Consider the following 21,789-nt stretch of genomic DNA (forward strand, 5'->3'; position numbering starts at 1 on the left):
GAAGCTCTCAATATTTGGAAATCATGTGGCTAAGGGACTGTCAGACATATCTAACAAGACGACATCTAGCTGAGTCAAAAGGTCTGTGTTACCTAGTCTAAGTTAACTAAAAAAAAAAAATCACTACAATTATGGGAAATATATTGTGAATCTGGCAGGGGCACCATTAGTACTCTCTCAATGAACAACTAATATAATTGGAAACAAAAGAATGGAATGTCCCCATATTCCCACAGCTGCTTAGGCTTTTCCTGTGGTAGGTGATATTTTTATTTTTATTTATTTATTTATTTTAAAGATTTTGTTTATTCATTCATAGAGACACAGAGAGAGAGAGGGAGAGGCAGAGACACAGACAGAAAGAGAACCAGGCTCCATTCAGGGAGCCCGACGTGGGACTCAATCCCGGGTCTCCGGGATCACACCCCAGGCTGCAGGCGGTGCTAAACCACTGCACCACCGGGGCTGCCCTAGGTGATATTTTTAAGTGTGAACTGGATTTCTGCCAGGAAACCTACTCTTTCCTACTAGACTGTAAGTGGGCTTTCTGAGGAGGCAGCTAGAGCTCCCTTTGACCCTGTGTCTCACAGTAAGTGACGATGTTTTGCACAGAACGAGCGTTCAACAAAGCATTATTGTATTGGATCATCACATGATGAGAGAAAGACACACAGAAGACACAGAGGGTCCCTGGAACTGACTCCACAATGTGAAGGCAGGAAAGCAGACAAGCAAATTCTAAAGTCACTGAGATTTCCATCCAACAAGTTAAATCTTCTCATTGTACTTTCTTACACATTTCTTTTTTTTTTTAATATTTTATTTATTTATTCACGAGAGACAGAGAGAGAGAGAGAGAGAGAGAGAGAGACAGAGACACAGGCAGAGGGAGAAGCAGGCTCCATGCAGGGAGCCTGATGCGAGACTTGATCCCAGGACTCCAGGATCACGCCCTGGGCCAAAGGCAGGCATTAACCCGCTGAGCCACCCAGGGATCCCTTCTTACTTATTTCTAAAGACGACAGTGTTCTATTCATGGTGTAAGGATAACTTACATCCCAGAGAACTTGGCTTTCTAAAATCTGTGCAGACCCAAGGCGAGACAGAGACAAATGTCCTGTTCTAACACCTACTTGCCCCAGTTCAGAGTTGTACACTGACAGAGCAGTCCATTAAATGAACTTGTTATGTCAGGATGGAGACCACTGAGGAAGATTTCCATTTCTTTGCGTGAAAGCACTTCTTGCCCAAAGTCAGTTTAAAAAGAAATGTTCTCAAAAAAAATAAAAAAAAAAAATAAGAAAAGAAACGTTCTCGTTGGTGACAGGAGGAGGCCAATCAATGAAAACCAGACAAGAAGAGCTCCAGAAAGGACAATAAAGGACAAGTGAATTTAGAAATAACAATAAACTGAAGTGCTGTATTTTTGCTCTGATGACAAAGGAAAGAAGTGTGGCTTTCCTTGGACAGCAAGGTTGTAAGAAAATAATAATTTAAAAAACATTGTATTGATTATCATCCTCTCTCCCACAACATACCTTCATGATAGCCTCGAGATAAGCTGTCCAAATCTTCTGTGTTTTGGCAATGGCGGAAAAATAAATTTTATTCGAGTTTGCTGAAAGGGTAAAATATAATTTTCTGTTTAGTAAAAATGGAAAAGCTAGTGTTACCTCCATCTCAGGGTGCTTTCACAACACTTACCTACTATGCTTTTTAGGGGGCTGACAGCATTCATGAGGGTTTTCAAAGTATCCTGTACAGTTCTGTCTCTCAGGATAATTTTCTGAAACATACTGAGGAAATTCTAAAACAAGAAGACACAGTCAAGGAACCAAACATAGTGAATAAAATGAATAATGCTCCAGTTAACTGAAGTGCTATATAGAACACAGCCTAAGTCATAAAACGCTATCAAGGATGACAGTGAGGCAGTAACTTCTGGTTCCTGTTAGAAACATCCTCCTGCTTGGAGAGAGTCTCAACTTCCTCACATGAAACTCCCCAGACCAGTCTACACATAAAAATACTATGCTGGCCAAAGAAATTCTAGTTTATCCTCAGTTCTCATCTACCTAAAAAGAAGCATATATGTATGGCTGGTGTAGGCATAGGAAAGCATGAATGGAAAACTAACTGATCTCCTCTCATTTCTCCCAGGGAAGCAGGAACCACACATCAAAACCCAAATGCTCACCTGTAGCTCTTTGACGATCATAAAGCACAGAAGCCTGTCTAACCCGTTCAGACCAAAAGTCCCCAAGGTGGTTTGGATTTCTGAGAAGAGGCGGCTGCTGGTCACTTCTTGGTGAGTTTTCATATCGTACCAAGTGTTCAGCTGATCAATGTGACAGGTCATTCTAAAAGAAAAACAAAAACTCAAAAGTCAAAAGCAGATCAGAATTAATTCATCCTGAGGAGATGTGGGACGCAACAGGATTTAGGCATCAGACATGAGGAACAATGGCTACACGATCTGTTTAATAACCTCTGCATCTAGGCACCTAGTATATCTCACAGTGAATGCCCAAAGGGCCAGGAGGGCCAAATTCAGTGCAATCACTTTTTCCTGCCCCATGCCAGGTGACCAGTTTGACTAATTCATTTCTACTGGGTCAGGCTGTTCTTTGGAGCCGAGCAGAGAGGAGACATTAGAGCCGAGTTTTCTCCCCACAGGGTCTTTAGATTCCCAGAGACCAGGCAGTAAGAGTCTTGTGTCATTTCCATTTTGTTTTTGTTTTTTAAAAATTTTATTTATTTAATCATGAGAGACAGAGAGAGAGAGAGAGAGAGAGAGAGAGACAGAGACAGAGACACAGGCAGAGGGAGAAGCAGGCTCCATGCAGGGAGCCTGACGTGGGACTTGATCCGGGGAATCCAGGATCAGGCCCTGGGCTGAAGGCGGCGCTAAACCGCTGAGCCACCCAGGCTGCCCTTCACTTCCATTTTGATAAAAAAGGAACTTAGAGTCCTGCTGATCTAGTGAAATTTGTGACTATGACAACAAAGCCATTTCCTCTTTCCTCCTGGGTCTGGCCACCAATTAATGATTCCTTTCAGACTCAAAAGTGTGCTGACAGCAATGATAACCACAACATTTACTGAGCACCTCTTAGATGTCAGGTCCTGTGCTAAGAACTTTTTCTTTTCATCCTCATCATGGCTTAATATCCAAGCTGTGTGACCCTCATTTTACAGATGAAATAATTTAGCGAGGCCTGATTCTAACACCATATCCTTAACCACCATTTTACTGGTTTTCAAATGTTGGCAGAGGGTCCTTAAATCACTGGTAAAGTGTGTTAAAAATATATGCCCAGGGCCCATTCCTGGGGTTTGACTGGGCAGGTATAGGGTGGAAACCCAGGCTCTGAAATTCCAGTACACTCCAGAGATGAATAGGCCCCCAATTCTAGGAACTAGGACATCTTTTTACTGAAAGCTTGGGAGGAAAGGCTTACATTTGGAAAGACCAAGATTTCCAGAAAGTGCATTCTACTTTTAAGCTTCAAAGCGTCCTGCCCCTATCACCCAGTGCTGGCACTCTGAATGTGTCGCCAGTGTCTCCCAATGTAGATGAATAAATCACTATTATGACGTGGAGATCCCAAACCCAATGGTTAATCCTTTCTGTAAGTCTTAATGTGGCACTAGGAGGAGAGTCTTCTAGAAGGGCTTCAGTAACCCACCCATGGGTACCAAGAAAGCAGGAGTTATAAAAAATTTTGGATCATTTACTCTTTTTGGTCCGTGAGTCACAGATAGAACTCATTTGTGCTTGAATTTTTGGAAGACGTTCATATATAGTGTGTCAAATTGTGTAATTTCTGAGACCAAATAAGCTAGAATCTGAAGGCAGTACAGAAGAGCTGTGTCATAAGGACATTCAACTTACATAAATTCAACAATGCACACACTGCTGGACAGAGAAAGAAGAAAAGGAATCTTATCCTGGGTAACTTCACTAGCCATTCCCCTCAGTGAGCACGTGCACGGGTATAAATATGAGTCGGCTCTTCCCTCAGTTGGACTTAGTACCCCTAACCTTAGTTGCCTCATCAGAAGCTCAAGTGAGAAAAAAGGAAGAAAATCAGACACAATGAGAGAAGCAGCATGCAAGTCTCTCCCATGGGGCTCATGTAAAATATTCCTAAGGGTGGTTTTGATTATATGAGATTTTCAATCATCTGACCAGATAGGAACTGTAATCCACTGTGTGCAAAGCTACACAGCCTGCCCTTGAATGGCTCAGTGTTTAAGAGTCCGGCTCTGGAGTCAGAGGGCTGTTGCCTGTCGTGGAGCTACCATTAAGACCCAGAGCTTGGACAAGCGACTGAGAAGTCGTGTGCAAGAGAAGTGCTAGAAAAGCAGATGGGTGTGGAGATAATCTTCAAAGGTCAGGATCTGACAAGTGGAAGGTTTGGTGCCTGCAATGGGGCAGTGTGCCACAGTTATACAGGTAAAGATGAGCAATTTATAATAAAAAAAAGTTTTAATATACCAAGGAGTCCGCAGGCCCAAGTAAATAGAACATTAGCTAGGAAGCAAGAGGAGCATAAAACTGAAAGGTGGCTGAACAGACCTTAGATTTATTTTAATCTCTATTTTCTTGGACTGAGGTCCTCTCAGTCACACTGGGGAAAATACCCAGTCTCAAAAAAAGTGACTCTAAGAAACCCATTAGAGTGGATCCAAGTGTGGTAGGAACAAGGGTGTGATCTAAGGAAAATGTTCAGAGACTCCTATTGTCAGATACACTTACTTTGGGTCTGTGATCCTCAAGATTTCTCTGCAGAGTCGACCAATAAATGTTACGGACTCATCCACAGGAGGAAACTTTGGTATTGGAATATGGGTAGACTGGTACATACTCTGCCAATCCTGAATCTAGAAACGAAACAAAACCAAACCACAAGTATTTAGTACAGTTAGCCCTTGAACAACATGGGGGCCAGGGCACTGACCCCCACACAGTTAAAAATCCACATATAACTTTTGACGTCCTTAAAACTTTACTAATTAATAGCTTGTTGTTTACTAGAACAGCCTTAACAATAACAATCAATTAGCACATATTTTATATATTTTTTTAAATTTTTATTTACTTATTTGAGAAGGGGGGCAGGAGAGAGCAGGAGAGCACAAGCATTGCAGAGGGAGAAGCAGGCTGCCCATCTGGCAGGGAGCCCGATGCGGGGCTCGATCTCAGGATCCTGGGATCATGGCCTGCATCAACAGCAGCTGCTTAACCAACTGAGCCACCTGGGTGCCCTGTATATGTATTATATACTGATTTGTACAATACCATAAGCTAGAGAAAAATGTTAAGAAAATCATACGGGGGATCCCTGGGTGGCGCAGCGGTTTAGCCTTTGGCCCAGGGCGCGATCCTGGAGACCCGGGATCGAATCCCACGTCGGGCTCCCGGTGCATGGAGCCTGCTTCTCCCTCTGCCTGTGTCTCTGCCTCTCTCTCTCTCTCTGTGTGTGTGTGTGTGCCTATCATAAATAAATAAAAATTAAAAAAAAATCATATGGAAGAGAAAATATATTTTACAGTATCACACTTTGTCTACTGGAAAAAAATGTATAAATGGACCCGTGAGTTCAAACCTGTTGCTGTTCAAGGGTCCACTGTACATCTTTGATAAGATAACATAGTTAATCTTTTTCCATGTAGTTTTATAAATATAATGCTGCATAAACAGTGACAATAAAGGATCCTTGGGTTTGAAGAGGAAACACTTAAAAGTGCATTAATAACTCCCAGAAATGCCACATGTAACATTTATAAAAAAAGATATATTTGTGATGAGTGAAGTGACTGAGAAATAAGAAGAGACACAGGGATTTTATGGCTTTTTTTGTCTTCCAAGTTCACATATATCAATGTAATGATAAAATTCCAAAATATATAAGGCTGGAGAATACTTATTCTATTAAGAATGCCACCTGAGGGATGCCTGGGTGGCTCAGCAGTTTAGCACCTGCCTTCGGCCCAGGGTGTGATCCTGGAGTCCCAGGATCGAGTCCCACATCAGGCTCCCTGCATGGAGCCTGTTTCTCCTCTGCCTGTGTCTCTGCTTCTCTGTCTCTCTCATGAATAAACAGATAGAATCTTTAAAAGAAAAAAAAAAAAAAGAATGCCACCTGAACCTTGTGAGTTCCCTAATTAAAAACTAACTCCTTGTTAACTATTGACTAAAATCAAGCTTGTCAGTCATGGCACTTAAGAATCTGGTGTTCAAACAACCCCATTAACAACGGGACAAAGGACTTGAATAGACCTTTCTCCAAAGAAGACATCCAAATGGTGAATGAGCACGTGAAAAGATGCTCAACATCATTAGTCATTAGGGAAATGCAAATCAAAACCACAATGAGGGGATCCCTGGGTAGCTCAACGGTTTAGTGCCTGTCTTCGGCCCAGGGCGTGATCCTGGAGTCCTGGGATCGAGTCCCATATCAGGCTCCCTGCATGGAGCCTGCTTCTCCCTCTGCCTCTGTCTCTCTCATGAATAAATAAAATCTAAAAAAAAAAAAAAAAAAAAAAAAAACAAGCCCATAATGAGATACCACTTCAATCTACTAGGATGGTTATAACTGTTTTTTGAAAAGCAAAATAATAAGTGGTGGCAAGGACATGAAGAAATTAGAACCCTCAGACATTACTGGAGGAAATGAAAAATGGTGCAGACACTATGGCAAAGAGTCTGGTGGTTCATCTGTAAGTCAAACCTAGAAATACTACATGATCCAGCAATTCCGCCCTTTAGCACATACTCCTGTCAGGCCAACCGAACTCTCAAGCCTTCTGAACTCCAGATCACTTGAGTTATACCATTTACAACAAGCAGCTTCATTCTCTAGTCATTCAGTTATTTCTCCCTCCTCCTTAGGATGGTAAACTCCCAGAGGTCAGGTGTCATACACATTTTTCTGCAACCCTCATGGCTCCTGAGGGTACTCTGAAGGTATTCATGTCTATCTAATGCGTACTGACTTTTACTATTTAAAGAAACTTTCTTGTTGGCATTTCTGAGGTTCAGAGCATGTATTTTATTTTTAAAGATTTATTAATTTATTTTATAGAGAATGAGTGAGAAAGATCTTAGGGACAGAAGGAGAGGAGAATCTGAAGCAGAATCCACACTGAACATGGAGCCTGATGCCGGGCTTGATCTTACCACCCTGAGATCACAACCTGAGCCAAAACCAAGAGTTTGGATGTTTAACTATGCCACCCAGGTGCCCGTGGGGCATGTATTTTAAATGTCAGAACAATGAATGTAGTCAAGAATTTTAAAGATTTAATTAGATACCTTTGTTCTTAAGAAGTTATTACACTCTTGTTCCACGTTATAATTTATAATACGAGAAACTTCTTCCTGCCAAATCTTCAGACCGTAAATGTTGACATAGTCCTGTATGTACTCAAAAGAGCGATGGAATCCATCCATGGTGGCCCCCAACTCTTTCAGCTTGGGCATCAATTCACTTGGCTATGTAAAAGGAGAAATAAAAATCTATTAAATTGGAGTAGGTGGTCAACTCCAATATCTCTGCTAGACTTTATTTATTTTTTAATAAATTTATTTTTTATTGGTGTTCAATTTGCCAACATACAGAATAACACCCAGTGCTCATTCCATCAAGTGCCCCCCTCAGTGCCCATTACCCAGTCACCCCCACCCCCCGCCTACCTCCCCTTCCACCACCCCTAGTTCATTTCCCAGAGTTAGGAGTCTCTCGTGTTCTGTCTCCCTTTCTGATATTGCCCACTCATTTTTTCTCCTTTCCCCTTTATTCCTTTTCACTATTTTTTATATTCCCCAAATGAATGAAACCATATGTTTGTCCTTTTCAGATAGACTTATTTCACTCTCTGCTAGACTTTAAATGAGACCCATACTGTGTGTGAGACCACAGTGATAGATGAAGACAGCTTTGGAAATGCTCATTTCTACCTCAACGAGTATAACTGGCAACTTCTGTCACACATTCAGCAAAGAAGAGGTTTCATTCATTTGGGAAGGAAGCCTCATATGAAAGACTATAAAAAATGAAAGTTGAAGATTTCTCTCACGTCATTTGATGAATATATCTAACCTGAAAATACTTAAAATATTTTAAATTGAATTTACTGGGGTCAGGGGATCCCTGGGTGGCTCAGCGGTTTAGTGCCTGCCTTTGGCCGAGGGCGTGATCTGGAGTCCCGGGATCGAGTCCAATGTCAGACTCTCAGAATGGAGCCTGCTTCTCCCTCCTCCTGTGTCTCTGCCTCTCTCTCTCTCTCTCTCTCTGTGTGTGTGTGTCTATCATGAATAAATAAATAAATAAATCTTAAAAAAAAAAAGAATTTACTGGGGCCAAAGTACCCTAGATATAAATTTTAGGCCCATTTTTTTTTTCTCCTGAGAAAAATGAACATTCTCTAACAGATCAAGGAAAATAAGAAATGACAGGCTTTATAGTTCCCATGTGCCTTGGGGTTTACGAATTCTTTTTTTTTTTTTAATTTTTATTTATTTATGACAGTCACACAGATAGAGAGAGAGAGGCAGAGACACAAGCAGAGGGAAAAGCAGGCTCCATGCACCGGGAGCCCGACGTGGGATTCGATCCCGGGTCTCCAGGATCGCGCCTTGGGCCAAAGGCAGGCGCTAAACTGCTGCGCCACCCAGGGATCCCGGGGTTTACAAATTCTAACTTTAAGAAGAAGTAACTCTGGATCACAGTCATCAGTTCAGTTCTTAAACTTGGGGATCAACAGGTAAAAGAAAGGATGGGTTCTGGAAAGGATTTTCTGATCATACAAACAAGATTACAATATTGGATCAAAGAACACATCGGTCAATTGTACTGAACATCATGCATTAGATATCTGTTAGGAGGAAAGGTCTTGCTCATGATAGTTAAAAATAGTGTGCTTGTCCATTATGCAAGCTGGACAGAGAGACAGGACAGACCCCTTTGGTCATCCGATACCTTGGCTCGGGGGTTGAAGATCAATCCCCTATGAAGAGCGAAAGCAACACGTTTAACTAGCTCCTTCCTTATTCCATCTTCCAGCAACTGTTTGGGATCCACCTGAGTGCAAATCAAAAAGCAATAAATGACAATGAGAAAAAGCAGAGGCATGAAGAAATCCAAAGGAAAAGTTGGTTTCCAGATGGTGGAGCCTTTTCCTACCCCATTTCTCAATAACTGAGACTTTCTCCTTTCCTGTCCCTTTGATCTTGTGCAGCCTGGAAAGAATGATTAAACCTGTAACTCTTTAGGACTTGGTTGACCTTAGTAAAATTCACGCAATTTTACATGACATTCCAAAGACTGTGGGTATGAAAAGTTTTAAATTGCTGCTTATTTTTAATCATTTCATTAAAAGTAAAAAGTGCCTTTTCTCCACATCAGGAGGAGGGGTGGAATGATGGGCCTGCCCTTGAATTGAGCGCACACCTTTCTTCCCAATGTTATCTCAGGGCATCTATACCCCCATGAGGACAGATTTAACAATTCTCTTTTCTTTCAGCATTCTTGGAATGCTGTTTGTAATCAGGGAGATAAAATGGGAAAGCAAATCTCCTATCTGACTCTGTAAGCTTATTTGGCTGGTTCTTTTTTTCTGTAATGAGAAAGCACTTGTTATTCTAAAAGTCAATCTCCTACCAAATCCATAAAACATCAGATAGTTTGACATAATCCTTTGAATGCCCTGAGACTTGTCTCTTGTACTTTTAATATGTGCAACAAACCATTATTTTGAAAAGTCATAAAGACAAATGGATGGGGTCCACCTAGGTTTGATTACATCTAAACTTCAAGAATGACAACTGCAATGAAAGTTGCATGAAATACAAAAGCTAGAGAAACGTGTCGAGCTACATCATGATTGTGCCATCAGCAAAATCCAGACTGGAAAAACAACAGGTCAACAGCTGTGGGTTCCTCACCAGATAAACTGTAAGGAGAGAAACCTGAAGAATAAAAAAAGGCTAGGGGCGCCTGGGTGGCTCAGCGGTTGAGCATCTGCCTTTGGCTCAGGTTGTGATCCTGGGGTCCTGAGATTGAGTCCTGCATGGGGCTCCCCATGGGGAGACTGCCTCTCCCTCTGCCTATGTCTGCCTCTCTTTCTGTGTCTTTCATGAATAAATAAATAAAATCTTCTTAAAAAAAAAGCTTAAAAGATATAACCTATTTTTTAAATTTCTTTTTTTTTTAAAGATCTATTTATTTTAGAGAGTACGAGTAGGGAGTAGGAGCAGAGGGAAAGAGTCCTCAAGCAGAATCCCCACTGAGCATGGAGCCTGAACCAGGCTCAATTCCACCGCCCAGGAGATCATGACCTGAGCTAAAACCAAGAGTTGGATGCTTAACTGAATGAGCCACCCAGGTGCACCTAACATAATATTTTTTTAAATGTAGTGTCCAGAGATTTACTTTTGGATAATAAAACTCTACACAGGGAAACTGAGATTAGGTCAGGGCACAGGAGGAGGGTCCTGGGGTAGGACCTGGGAAACTGTATTTCTTGACTTGGATGGTGGTTGTAATAACCCATTAAACTGCACAAGTGTTTCTACAGCTCTCAGTATCTGTGCCCTTTTTTACAATAACAAATTATAACTAGATGAATAATCGATGAGGGGGAAAAAAATCAAAAAGTAACATGAAGCTTCCAAGAACATCTTAGAGAAAGCCTCCTTCCCACAGCCTCTTCCCTCACACTTCTGTCCTCTTCTGAAGTTAACAGTTAACAGTTTTCATATGGATCCTCCAGACCTTTCCCAATGAATTTGTATACATAAATATTATCCTTAATACATATCTAATTTAAAGAATCTAAATAGGACTATAATATGTACATACATACAAACACACACACATTGTTTTGTAATTTAACAAAGTTTTAAGGTTTTAGAAATCTTCCAGTGGTGGCTGCCTGGGTGGCTCAGTTGGTTAAGTGTCTGCCTTCAACTCAGGTCATGATCCCAGAGTATTAGGATCCAGTCCTGTATTGGGCTCCCTGCTCTGTGGTGAGTCTGCTTCTCCCTCTCTCTCTGCCTACCACTCCCCATTTGTGCTCTCTCTGTCAAATAAATAAATAAAATCATAAAAAAAAAAATCTTTCAGTGGCAAACGCTTTCTAAATGGCAGCAGAGGAATCTACAGTAGGAACGCACCATGATATGTTTAAACATTCTCTTAGTGATAAATGTTCAGATTATTTTATTCTTTTAAAATTTTTATCTATTATTTTATTTCCTTATTATTCTATCTTAAGTAGACTCCATGCTGAGCTTGAACTTACCACCCTGAGATCAAGACTTAGACTGAGATTAAGAGTTGGATGCTTAATGGACTGAGCCATCCAGGCACCCCTCTATTATTTTTAAAATAATTTTTTTGGCTACCTCTAACAATGAACATTTACACATACATGTCTGTGTAAATCTTATTTGTTTTCAGTCATATGGATTAAAGTCAACTTATACTTTCTTTTTAAGTAGGCTCCACACCCAAGGGCCTCAACTTATACTTTTTATAAGTGTCTGAAACAGATGCTTAACATTTGAGGGTTAAAGACTAATGAGGGCCACAGGATCCCTTACAGAAAGCTATGAGTGTTTAGACTAGCAGAGATAGTCTACTGGGTTGAGTGTGGTCAAGGTGGTATTTCCTCTGCTCTCATCTGAAAGGCTATGGCAAAAGATTTGCATTTTTCTTTTCTATTTTTTTTTTTAAGATTTTATTTATTTACTTATGAGAGACACACAAAGCAAGGCAGAGACATAGGCAGAGGGAGAGGCAGCCTCCCTGCAGGGAGCCCAATGTGGCACTCGATCCCAGGACCCTGGGATCATGACCTGAGCCAAAGGCAGATGTTCAACCACTGAGCCACCCAGGTGCCCTAAATCTGCATTTTTCTTAAGCAGGCTTTCCTTTGATAATTATTATTAATTATTACGTTTTACTACATCTTTCTTGTACTGGTCATTTTGCATGTAAGATGCTTAATCTGGTCCTAGGATTTATCACCACTTTATAGATTAGTAAGAAATGATAACCTGCATGTGTACTCTCTGCATATCAACTGAATTAAACTGGCATCATGCCTAAAGCATACTGCATAGATTTTATTAGTATTTTAGGGGCACAATGGTATTTCAGCATACTCACAGAAACTACACACTAAATTTCCATTCCTATTTAGGTTCATTTCCTATATTTTCTTGGATCTTATTAACACAAATGTTAATCTGGCAATTCAATAGGTAAGCATTTTTTTAAAAAATCAGAAATATGTAGTATCTGCTGATGTCAGATAAATGAAAAATAAAAGCACCAGGAACCTTGTGAATGGGCACACCACTAGTCACCATAGGATTACAAATTAAAACAACATTGAAATAACACTTTCTACTCTTTGGGAGAGCAAAAATTGGAATGTGGATAATAACAAGTATTGGTAAAAATGTGGGTAAGACATTTTGTGAAACACTTATTTCAGAAGGCAATCTGGTGGTATTGAGAGAAATTAAGAATAGGCACACCTTAAGACCCAGTGATCCACTCCTGGGGAGGCAGATTTCAGAGAAATTCTTGCACAAGTGTACAGTAGGGACACGTTCAGAGATGCTTGTGATAATGGGGAATGTTGGGATGAAAAAAGACAATATGGGTGCTTGTGCCTTGGTGAATGGTTAAGTAAAATGTAAAATTCTATGCAGCAGTAAGAAGTAACCAATTACCCAACTCAGAGACATAAATAAATTCTCAAAGTGATAACTAGTGAGAAGAATTGGAAAAAGAATGGGCTTTAGAGCACAATAGGATGTAGAGAAATCAAACATGTACACATCAAGTAACACCTCAGGCTTAAAATACAGACACCTCTTTGGGGACAGAAATTGAACATAGAGAGCAGGTGCCATTGGGGATGGGCATGGCTGTGGGCATCCAGAGGAGAAAGAAAAGCATGTATCCTTGATGACAATGGCCAGACAATAGTAATGCGGTAGGATTATCTCGGCTCTCTGCACCTGAGATGTAATATAAAAATACTAGAAGGAAAGAAGTTGGGAGAGACTGAGCCAGCTGTTTGACCAAGGGAATTAAATCATTTTGTTTTGTTATCACAAAAAATTCAATAATACGGATTTTTCTTAGATTTAAGTAACTCTTGGATATGGGTGAAAGATCAGGATTATAATGCTCTCTCTCTCTTCCTCCATTAACAAATGAGTAAAGTGAAGACCAAGAGCTAATTGTGAAACAGCAAGGGACACAAGATGACAATGTCATTCCCTGTTCCCCATGGGAGAACCACCACAGTAATCCAAACTAGCAGTCTAATCAGGTGGACCAGGACGAAAGTCATACCTTGATGATGCCGACCAAAGTTGTCTTCATCATTAAGATGCCTTCAGTAAAAATGGAAATAGCATGAGTAAGCTTGGCAACCTTTAACAAAGAGAAAGAAGTTAATGAAGTACTTCAGATAAAAGATCCATCGTTTCCACAGAAAGTGAAAATCGGCTGATAGTCCTGGAATGAACCAGGACAGCAGGAGTGATGTGTCCTGGTCAGAAATGAGGCACTATGATGGAATTGAGAGACCACGGTTCGACACACTGGGAACAGGGTCAGCAGACATTAAATTGTTCTTTAGATGCTGACCAATCATTTCCCCCTCTTCGGGCCTCAGTTTCTCATGCATAAAAAGCAGGGTTCCATGAGATCGATGGTCCTTTCCCTGTAGAAAAGGCTCAAGACTCTAACAGGGTAATCTTCCCTTTACTGCCTTCTACTTCTTTTTCCCCAGCAACATAATGAGACACTGATAAGGTAGACCAATGCTATATTTTTGAGTGAGAATAAATACATAAATTTGAAGCTGAAAGTCAAAATTCCTGATGTCATTTCTAGAGTTGTGTCAGAGGATGTAAAATTGACACTGGCATGACATGAGGACAGTGGAGTTCATATTGTCAATTTCCACTTGATTTCACTTCTTCACATCTTTTAAGTTCAAGGGGAAAGAAAAGCAGAGGTATTTGGGAAGAACCACCCCCAAGGCTGCTTAACTATTGAGTGGGCTTAAAAGTCTGGCTGGAGGAAATGGTTAGGTTAATGGAACCCAGATTACTTTGAGCCACTGATTTGATGTACAAACCAGGAACCTGAATGAGAAAAGTCTGGGCAATCTTTAGCCCACAAAGAAGATAGGCTGATTTTCCAGGACTGTTCGGGAGAAAAGTGACCAGGTGAGTTCCACTTCCTCTGAGAACACTTGGTGAGGCCTGAAGTAACACCGGGACAAGGTAATGAATGAAGGCATGGCTACGCTAACATGGCACAAGCAGTTATCCCTGAGAGTAGGAAGAAACAAATCAGAATTGGTCTGCTGGTTCTAGGGATACAGCCGGCAACGTAGACTTGTAGCGCGTCATGGTTTGGGTGTTAAATATCAAAAGGCAGAAGTCAAAAGGACACGCCACCTCGTATCGTGGGCCAAGCTGAGCGTAGTCCCTTAGCTTGTCTTTGTCCAGGCGGGTCGGTACCTCAATGATATCATGGGTTTGAAGCTTTATGATCTTGAGAAGAGAAGTAAACATGCTTTCTGGAATGATCTGCAAAACCTTCAGTGAAAGAGAAAAGAGGAAAAATAGTGGAATATCTCTTTTTATTTTTCTTAGCAGATAAATGCTCAGATGGCAGTAAGACAGCCCCCAGAGTGTGCAAGCAGCCATTTGTCTACAGGAAGAGACAATAAGGGATTTCACAAGAGCTCTTTTAGTAATCTGCTCTCAGACACCCGGCTAAGTTCCTTTAAGCATTAACTGCTCACAGGATAGAAGGTTAATAATCGTCACACAGAGGTAGCAAAAAGGTGTATCTTTCCTACATTACAAACTTTTAAAAGATGGAGGATCAGAGGTGTTAAGTAACATGGCTGTAGAGCACTCAATTAGTGTGTGACACAAGTAAATTGTGAACACTGGTCTGTTTGGCTCCACGCTGTACCATATGTTCTTGAAACAGGACCAAAATTCCTCTAAAAATTTTAAGTTCTAATGAGGAGATGCTGGATCTAGATATAGCTCTTTTACCAACTAGCTCTGTGACTTTGTAGAAGCCAATATAATCTCTCGTTTTGTTTCTATACCTACAAAGTGGGGGGTTAATACCACCAATATTTAGGAAAAAAACTGTAAAAGTTCCTTGGGAGTGAAAACACCTGCATATCCACAGGACCAGTAAGAGTAAGTTTAGGTTTAGTTACTGCAAATTTCTGGAATCAAGTTAAGAATGAAGGAAGGGAGGGACACCTGGGTGGCTCAGTGTTGAGCATCTGCCTTCAGCTCAGGGCGTGATCTCGGGATCCTGGGATCGAGTCCCATATCTGGCTCCCCACAGGGAGCTGGCTTCGCCCTCTGCCTATGTCTTTGCCTCTCTCTGTCTCTCATGAATTAATAAATAAAACCTTAAAAAAAAAAAAAAAGGATGAGGGAAGGGAACATGTACATGCTTTTTATAGGGTCCCAAGCACCTTTTTGGTCTTTGAAGAGCAGTTAGTCTGCCAACAAAACCAGTATCACCTTGATGCATTTCTTACCTTTCTCACATAGGACACCAGTTCACCAGAGTAATATTGAGACACACTGAGAAGATCAGGACTATTTGCTTGATTAATTCGAAGAAGGGGAAGATCTAGGGCAGAGGCAAGCTGAAAGAAAAGTAGCTATGTTTGTTTCTCCATTTCAAAAAGTCCTACAAATCTCACTTCCCCAAAAGAGTAACATGTAACAGAGCTCCTGGGTTCTAACCAAGAGAAAACAACCACTGAACTTCATCAAAGACATTGATAGTTTCTGACAATGATACAGTTTTAAAAAATAACAGTCATCAGCTATAGCAGTGGTTCTCAAACTGTGGTCCCCGGACCAGCAGCATCAGCATCACCTGGGAACTTGTTACAGATGCCAGTTCTTGAGCCCCACCGGAAAGGTCCTTAATCAGAAACTCTGGGGGCTGAGGCCCAGCAATCTGTGTTGTAATAGGCCTCCCAGGTGATTCTGGTGCCCTTCAAGTTTGAGAGCCACTATGCTATGGAAGACAGCTACTCTTTATGGGTGGGAGTCAGACACTATGACGGATGGATTACTGTACTGACTCCAATCTAAGACGTCCTGGCATGTACAAAGTGCCAATATTTTATGTACCACTCAGAAAGAAAAAAGAGAGAAAAAAATGCTGATGACTGAGCTTTGATACGCTGTCAATTATAAAATCCATCCCCAATTACAGAGATTTTTAAATAGGAAAGAAAGTGCACCTAAGAACTGATATATAAGATAACTCTGTCTTTAGACACTGAGTCAATTATTTGCTCATTTATCTCGATCTGAAATTACCTTGAGAGCAAGGGCCATACTTGTGTTGTTCGCCACTATTCCCTAATCTTTAGAGGAAATCCTAGTTTACAACAGAGGCTCAACAACAATTTTTTAAATGAGAAAGTAAAAGGACTTAATTCACATCTAGAGAAAAAATGACCCATATATTTCATATATTTGTAAAACTATAAAAACTTATTTTAAAAATTAAAAACTATTTTCTGGAAGACATCCAACTTACATTAATTGAAACTTCAAATATGCATGGCATGTTTTGAAACTGTGCTCTCATGGAAAAACTCCTAACAATTTTTAGTCTATAAAAATGACCTTTCTCAAAGAACGAAATTGTGGGCTGAATTAATGCATGAGGGAATAATGAAGACCAATTCTTCCCTAGAGCCTGAGAATGTGATCTGTTCTTTGCTTACCTTCAGGAATGTAGCTCTGAGTTTAGTGACCATGGATGGGTTTACCCTTATGCTCTCTTGCATGATATCTGTGAAACTGTAAAGAGAGATCAATGCTAAGGAAACATCCACGGTGGCCTTCATCGAGGCGAAATGTTAGGCTGGCCATCTTACCTGTCAATTAATTGCCAAGCAAAAGAAAGGTCCCCAACGATCTGCATAGTGATCAGGACCTCCTCTTTAATGTTAATAGTTCGGATCATTTGATGAAGAAACTTGCGAGTATCAGCAAGAAACTGACATACTTGCAGATTTGACTCCAACTGGTGAAATTCCTGAACCTATGTCACATAAATACATTTAATCAAAAACTTCTGAATGGCTTGTATGGTGTTCCTTTTCCCTGAAAACACTTCAAAAAAGGCACAGTACTTGCTAAGAATTTCTTGGCAAAATTGCTATTTCAAATGATAATTTTAGAAACGTATGAGCCAAGTCATAATGTAATGCACAGGTTTCTAGGATTAGAAAATGTTCTACTCTTTTTACTGTGTACATATATGACAGAATGAGTGCATATTTCCATCTTCCATTTTAGCATCAATAAACACGTATTAGAAAATCCTCAATTCTGAAGATTTGTAGGTTTGCTAAAAAAACAGATTAAGTCATATCACAACCAGGGTGTTGGCATTTGTACATTATTCAGTTCTTTTGTTGGATTCCTTAAAACAAAATAATGGTTCTCCAGTGTCCTGAAGTTTTAATGTATCTAATTCAAGGTGCCTGGGGCATTGTCAAAATAAATATCACAAATGATAACAAGCACCTGACATTTACAAAGTTGTTTATGAGCACAATAGGAATAGTATAAGTCGGATTGTTGTCCGGGAAAACTGACACACCAACAATGGAGTACTGTTTTGTGTTGCCACTAATAGTGACCATAAAACCTTTCAGAAAAAAAAAAAAAGCCTATAAAAAAAGTATGCCAAAAATGTATTATTTATATCTTTAAAGACATATATTATACCAGTTAGACAGTTCCAAGGAAGTATGGATGATCTTTTAAATAGTTGATGGCTATTGCTTTTTTTTTTTATCATGCGTTTATTTTTCATTTTAAACCTAGTTAAGCATACAATTAAAATTTCAAGAGTGGGAAAATATACTAAGTCTTCTTTGAATCTGAGTAGATAATATTTGAGTAGATAAAAAAAAACAAACGTTTTTGGTGGAAAAGAAAACCCCACTTACAACCATTTGGTCATTATACAACATGGTTATTGCTGTGTATTCCGTTATAGTTTTAACCCCGAAACTCCTCCCCGATCTAAAATAGGTGCCTACAATGCAGTGCTGTTTTAGCTTTTGCTGCCTTATCACAATTTCCCCGATGTTTCTATATTGTCTTCATAATTATTTTTCTAAGACTACATGTTTCTGCAAGTGGAAATGTCATCGTTTTTGTTGGCATTCTCTTCATGCTGATCACTTCATTATTTGCCCAATTTTAGGGATACTGGATATAAGATTACAGTGAGCAGAGTTTGCTTTTTGTCGCTTCTGATGAAATATTCTTTCAGATATATTTCCAGGACCAGATTGCTCGGTGGGTTGGAAAGTCTGATTCATGATCCAAGCATTGGCGTTTACAAAGGGTTTTCTTACCTCCTCCAAAGCTTGTATGAGCTGTACTGTTTTCCTGCCAGCAGCAGTTGAATCATCGTGATTTAAAGACAGGATTTGTTTTGAGATCTCTCTGAACCAAGCTTGTAGGTTTTCTATGAACACAGAAACAAGGGGAGACTGCTGAGATCCCAGAATTCCCGTAGCTGTGGCTTTGGATTTATTCAGTAACCCTTTACAAATCTAGGTCTTATTCACAGAGCTCTCTCTGTGTCCCTGACATCGCCCTCAGGGATTCTCCACAAGATAACCACCAAAATGCTTTGGGCATGTGACCTGATAGAAGAGATGGAACTTTCTAGTCAGTGGCTAAGTCTAATACCTGGCAGGAAAAGCCTAAAGGCCCAAGTACATGGCTGTGAATGCAAGTGTGCAATGGTGGGCATGGGGGCTGTGAGGACACAGATGGGACACAGAGTGACTGGAAAGGGTTTTCTGGAGAAATGAGGATGGGTCAAGGTCTGCATAGGCAGAGAGAGGCACAGGGATAGCTTGTCCCTAGGGACATGGGCAGAAGCTTCAGGAAAAAATTACAATGGCATATCTCGGAGGGCAATGAGGGGCAGCACAAGTATGAAGCAGGGATTTGAACAGCTGAGCGTGTGTGTTTGCATTCACAAACCACTTTCACACAGGAGAAAAGGCACCAACATGCCTTAAGGCCCCCTCACTGGGGCAGGCAAAGCTCTTAGCTCGTCTCACTGAATCTTCACAACAATTTATGGAGGCAGGAATGAGATGGCGTTTCTCAGATCAGCTGATGCCCAGAGCGGGGAAGGATCCAGGCAGGGTCATACAGTTACTAAATGGCAGAGCCAGGCTTTTCTCAACTGTCTGGCCAGGTTCAAAGGCTTTGCTCTTTTACTTCACCAAATGGATTCCTTAAAGTTTGTTTTTTGTTTGTTTGATCCATCCGTGGGATGATTTCACTTTATAAGCACTTCAGGGCTTATAATCGAAGTTATTTCAAGAACTGGGATGAGGAACACTAGTAGTAATTTTAAAGTTGTTGTTTTTGTTTCTGTAGAGTGACAGCCGCCGCCGCCAAGAAATATAACTCCATATATACTATGGAGTAGCGAAAGAACACAGGGTTCAGAGTCTGAGGTGCCAAGTTTGATCTGGGCTCTGAACCTTTGTTACCTTCATCAAGTGACTCCCTTTTACAGCTTCGAGTTCTTTATATGTAAAATAAGAATACAGATCCTTATCTCACAGCATTGTAAGGCTCAAACGAGAAATATTTGTGGAAGTATATCCTAAGCTGAAATATGCTATAGAGCCAGATAAAGTATAAAATACTGTTTTGAATGACCTTGGAAAGAGGATGCAGGGATTTATAAGAACCTAAAAGTGATTAGCACAAAGATGAATGTGCCTGATTCTCAAAAACTAATCTGGCTGCATTGTTATAGGTGGTTTCCTTGTTTTCTAGACATAATGTAGTGAACTGCAAAACATGTTGCCAATTTTTATCATATGACTAAAAACACAACAAGTTTTCCCACTAGGACTATAAAGTAATCTGGAAATATATTTTAGGCCAACCATTCAGCATCAAATAAGTCAAGAAAAGCCAAATATAGTAATCACAATATCATATTGATTAAAAATATTAGTTTTTTAAAACAAAAAGCTATACTATTAACCTTTTTATAAACAAAAAGCTGTACTATTCTACTGTATAATTAGCCTTTCCAGAAATGAATTTCGCAGTTAAACATCAGGCATTAAAAAGATAACCTGTAGGCAGCGCGGGTGGCTCAGGGTTTAGCGCTGCTTTCAGCCCAAGGTGTGATCCTGGAGACCCAGGATCGAGTCCCACATCAGGTTCCCTGCATGGAGCCTGTTTCTCCCTCTACCTGTGTCTCTGCCTCTCTCTTTCTCTCTGTCTCTCATGAATAAATAAATAAAATCTTAAAAAAATAAAAATAAAAAATAAAAAGAGAACTTGTGATCTTAAAATTCAGAATGATCATTCAGGGACATTTTGAAAGGTTTCTTGCTATTTAAATTTTAAGTGACACCATAATTTTCCTACAGATAAAATATCCTCAAAGAAGTAAAAATGCTCAGCGTTGCTCAGCATCAGGGAAATACAAACCAAAACTATAATGAGATTACCACCTCACACCAGTCAGAATGACTAAAATTAATAAGTTAGGAACAGTTGTTGGGAGAATGCAGAGAAAAAGGAACTCTCGTACACTCTTGGTGGGACTGTAAGCTGGTGAGGCCACTCGGAAAACAGTATGGAGGTTCCTCAAAAAAGTTGAAAATAGAGCTACCCTATGACCTAGCAATTATACTACTATGTATTTACCCCAAAGATACAAATGTAGTGATCTGAAAGGGCACATGCATCCCAATGTTTATAGCTGCAATGCCCACAATAGCCAAATTAGGGAAAGAGCCCAGATGTCCATGAACATATGAATGAATAAAGAACATACAGTATATATACGGTAGAATACTACTCAGCCATCAAAAAATGAAATCTTGCCATTTGCAACGATGTGAATGGAACTACAGGATATTATGCTAAGCAAAATAAGTCCATTAGAGAAAGACAATTATCATATGATCTCACTCATATGTGGAATTTAAGAAACAAAACAGGAGAGCATGGGGAAGAGAAGAAAAATAAAACAAGACAAAATCAGAGAGGGAGACAAACTCTGAGAGACTCTTAATCATAGGAAACAAACTGAGAGTCATGGGAGGGCGGGGTGGGGAGATGGGGTAACTGGGTGATGGGCATGAAGGAGTGTATACATGATGCAATGAGGATTGATGAATCACTGACCTCCACCTCTGAAACCAATACATATATGGTAATTGAATTTAAATTAAAAAAAGACTTGATAATTTATATTATAATTATGAAAAGAAAAGAGAGAATCCCTATATAACATTTCACAGTAACATTTCATCATAAGTGTGTTTACTATTTTTTCCTGGTAATTATATTATTACATAATTATTAACAGAATGTCTGTTAATGATAATTATGCTTTTGTGTTAACTATTTAACAAAATGTGTAAAAACTGTGCATTACACAAAATCTGGTTAAATGCTAAAAAAAGAGAATTAATATTAAAGACTTGAGCAATGTGGTTTCAAAAAATCTGCAGGTCCCCTCTTCTGCCACTAGATGGCAGGCGCACCAGGGAAAAAGCAGCACACAATTCGAAGACCAGAATCTTGCAGATCCTTTCTGTTAATAATAGTAATGTTCTTGAATGAAGTATCCTCAGAAGATCAGGACAGCTAGGTCCTTTTCTCCCTAC

General features: G+C 40.0%; 1 protein-coding gene across 2 annotated transcripts in view; it reads right to left on the bottom strand.

Moving 5' to 3' along the window:
• Positions 1 to 21,789, bottom strand: part of WASHC5 (WASH complex subunit 5) — a 61,088-nt gene that overhangs the window by 12,844 nt on the left and 26,455 nt on the right. For both annotated transcript variants that reach the window (XM_055314297.1, XM_055314298.1), the window contains exons 12-23: positions 18,481 to 18,593; positions 16,984 to 17,150; positions 16,831 to 16,906; positions 15,619 to 15,729; positions 14,501 to 14,641; positions 13,383 to 13,463; positions 8,988 to 9,089; positions 7,322 to 7,501; positions 4,763 to 4,887; positions 2,198 to 2,360; positions 1,705 to 1,807; positions 1,539 to 1,618 (exon numbers count right to left, since the gene is read on the bottom strand). In XM_055314297.1, the coding sequence (XP_055170272.1) occupies positions 1,539 to 1,618; positions 1,705 to 1,807; positions 2,198 to 2,360; positions 4,763 to 4,887; positions 7,322 to 7,501; positions 8,988 to 9,089; positions 13,383 to 13,463; positions 14,501 to 14,641; positions 15,619 to 15,729; positions 16,831 to 16,906; positions 16,984 to 17,150; positions 18,481 to 18,593 (1,442 nt within the window). The remainder of the gene's footprint in view (positions 1 to 1,538; positions 1,619 to 1,704; positions 1,808 to 2,197; positions 2,361 to 4,762; positions 4,888 to 7,321; positions 7,502 to 8,987; positions 9,090 to 13,382; positions 13,464 to 14,500; positions 14,642 to 15,618; positions 15,730 to 16,830; positions 16,907 to 16,983; positions 17,151 to 18,480; positions 18,594 to 21,789) is intronic.

This window comes from Nyctereutes procyonoides, unplaced genomic scaffold, assembly GCF_905146905.1.
Source record: "Nyctereutes procyonoides isolate TBG_1078 unplaced genomic scaffold, NYPRO_anot_genome, whole genome shotgun sequence".
Classification (NCBI taxonomy): Eukaryota; Metazoa; Chordata; class Mammalia; order Carnivora; family Canidae; genus Nyctereutes; species Nyctereutes procyonoides.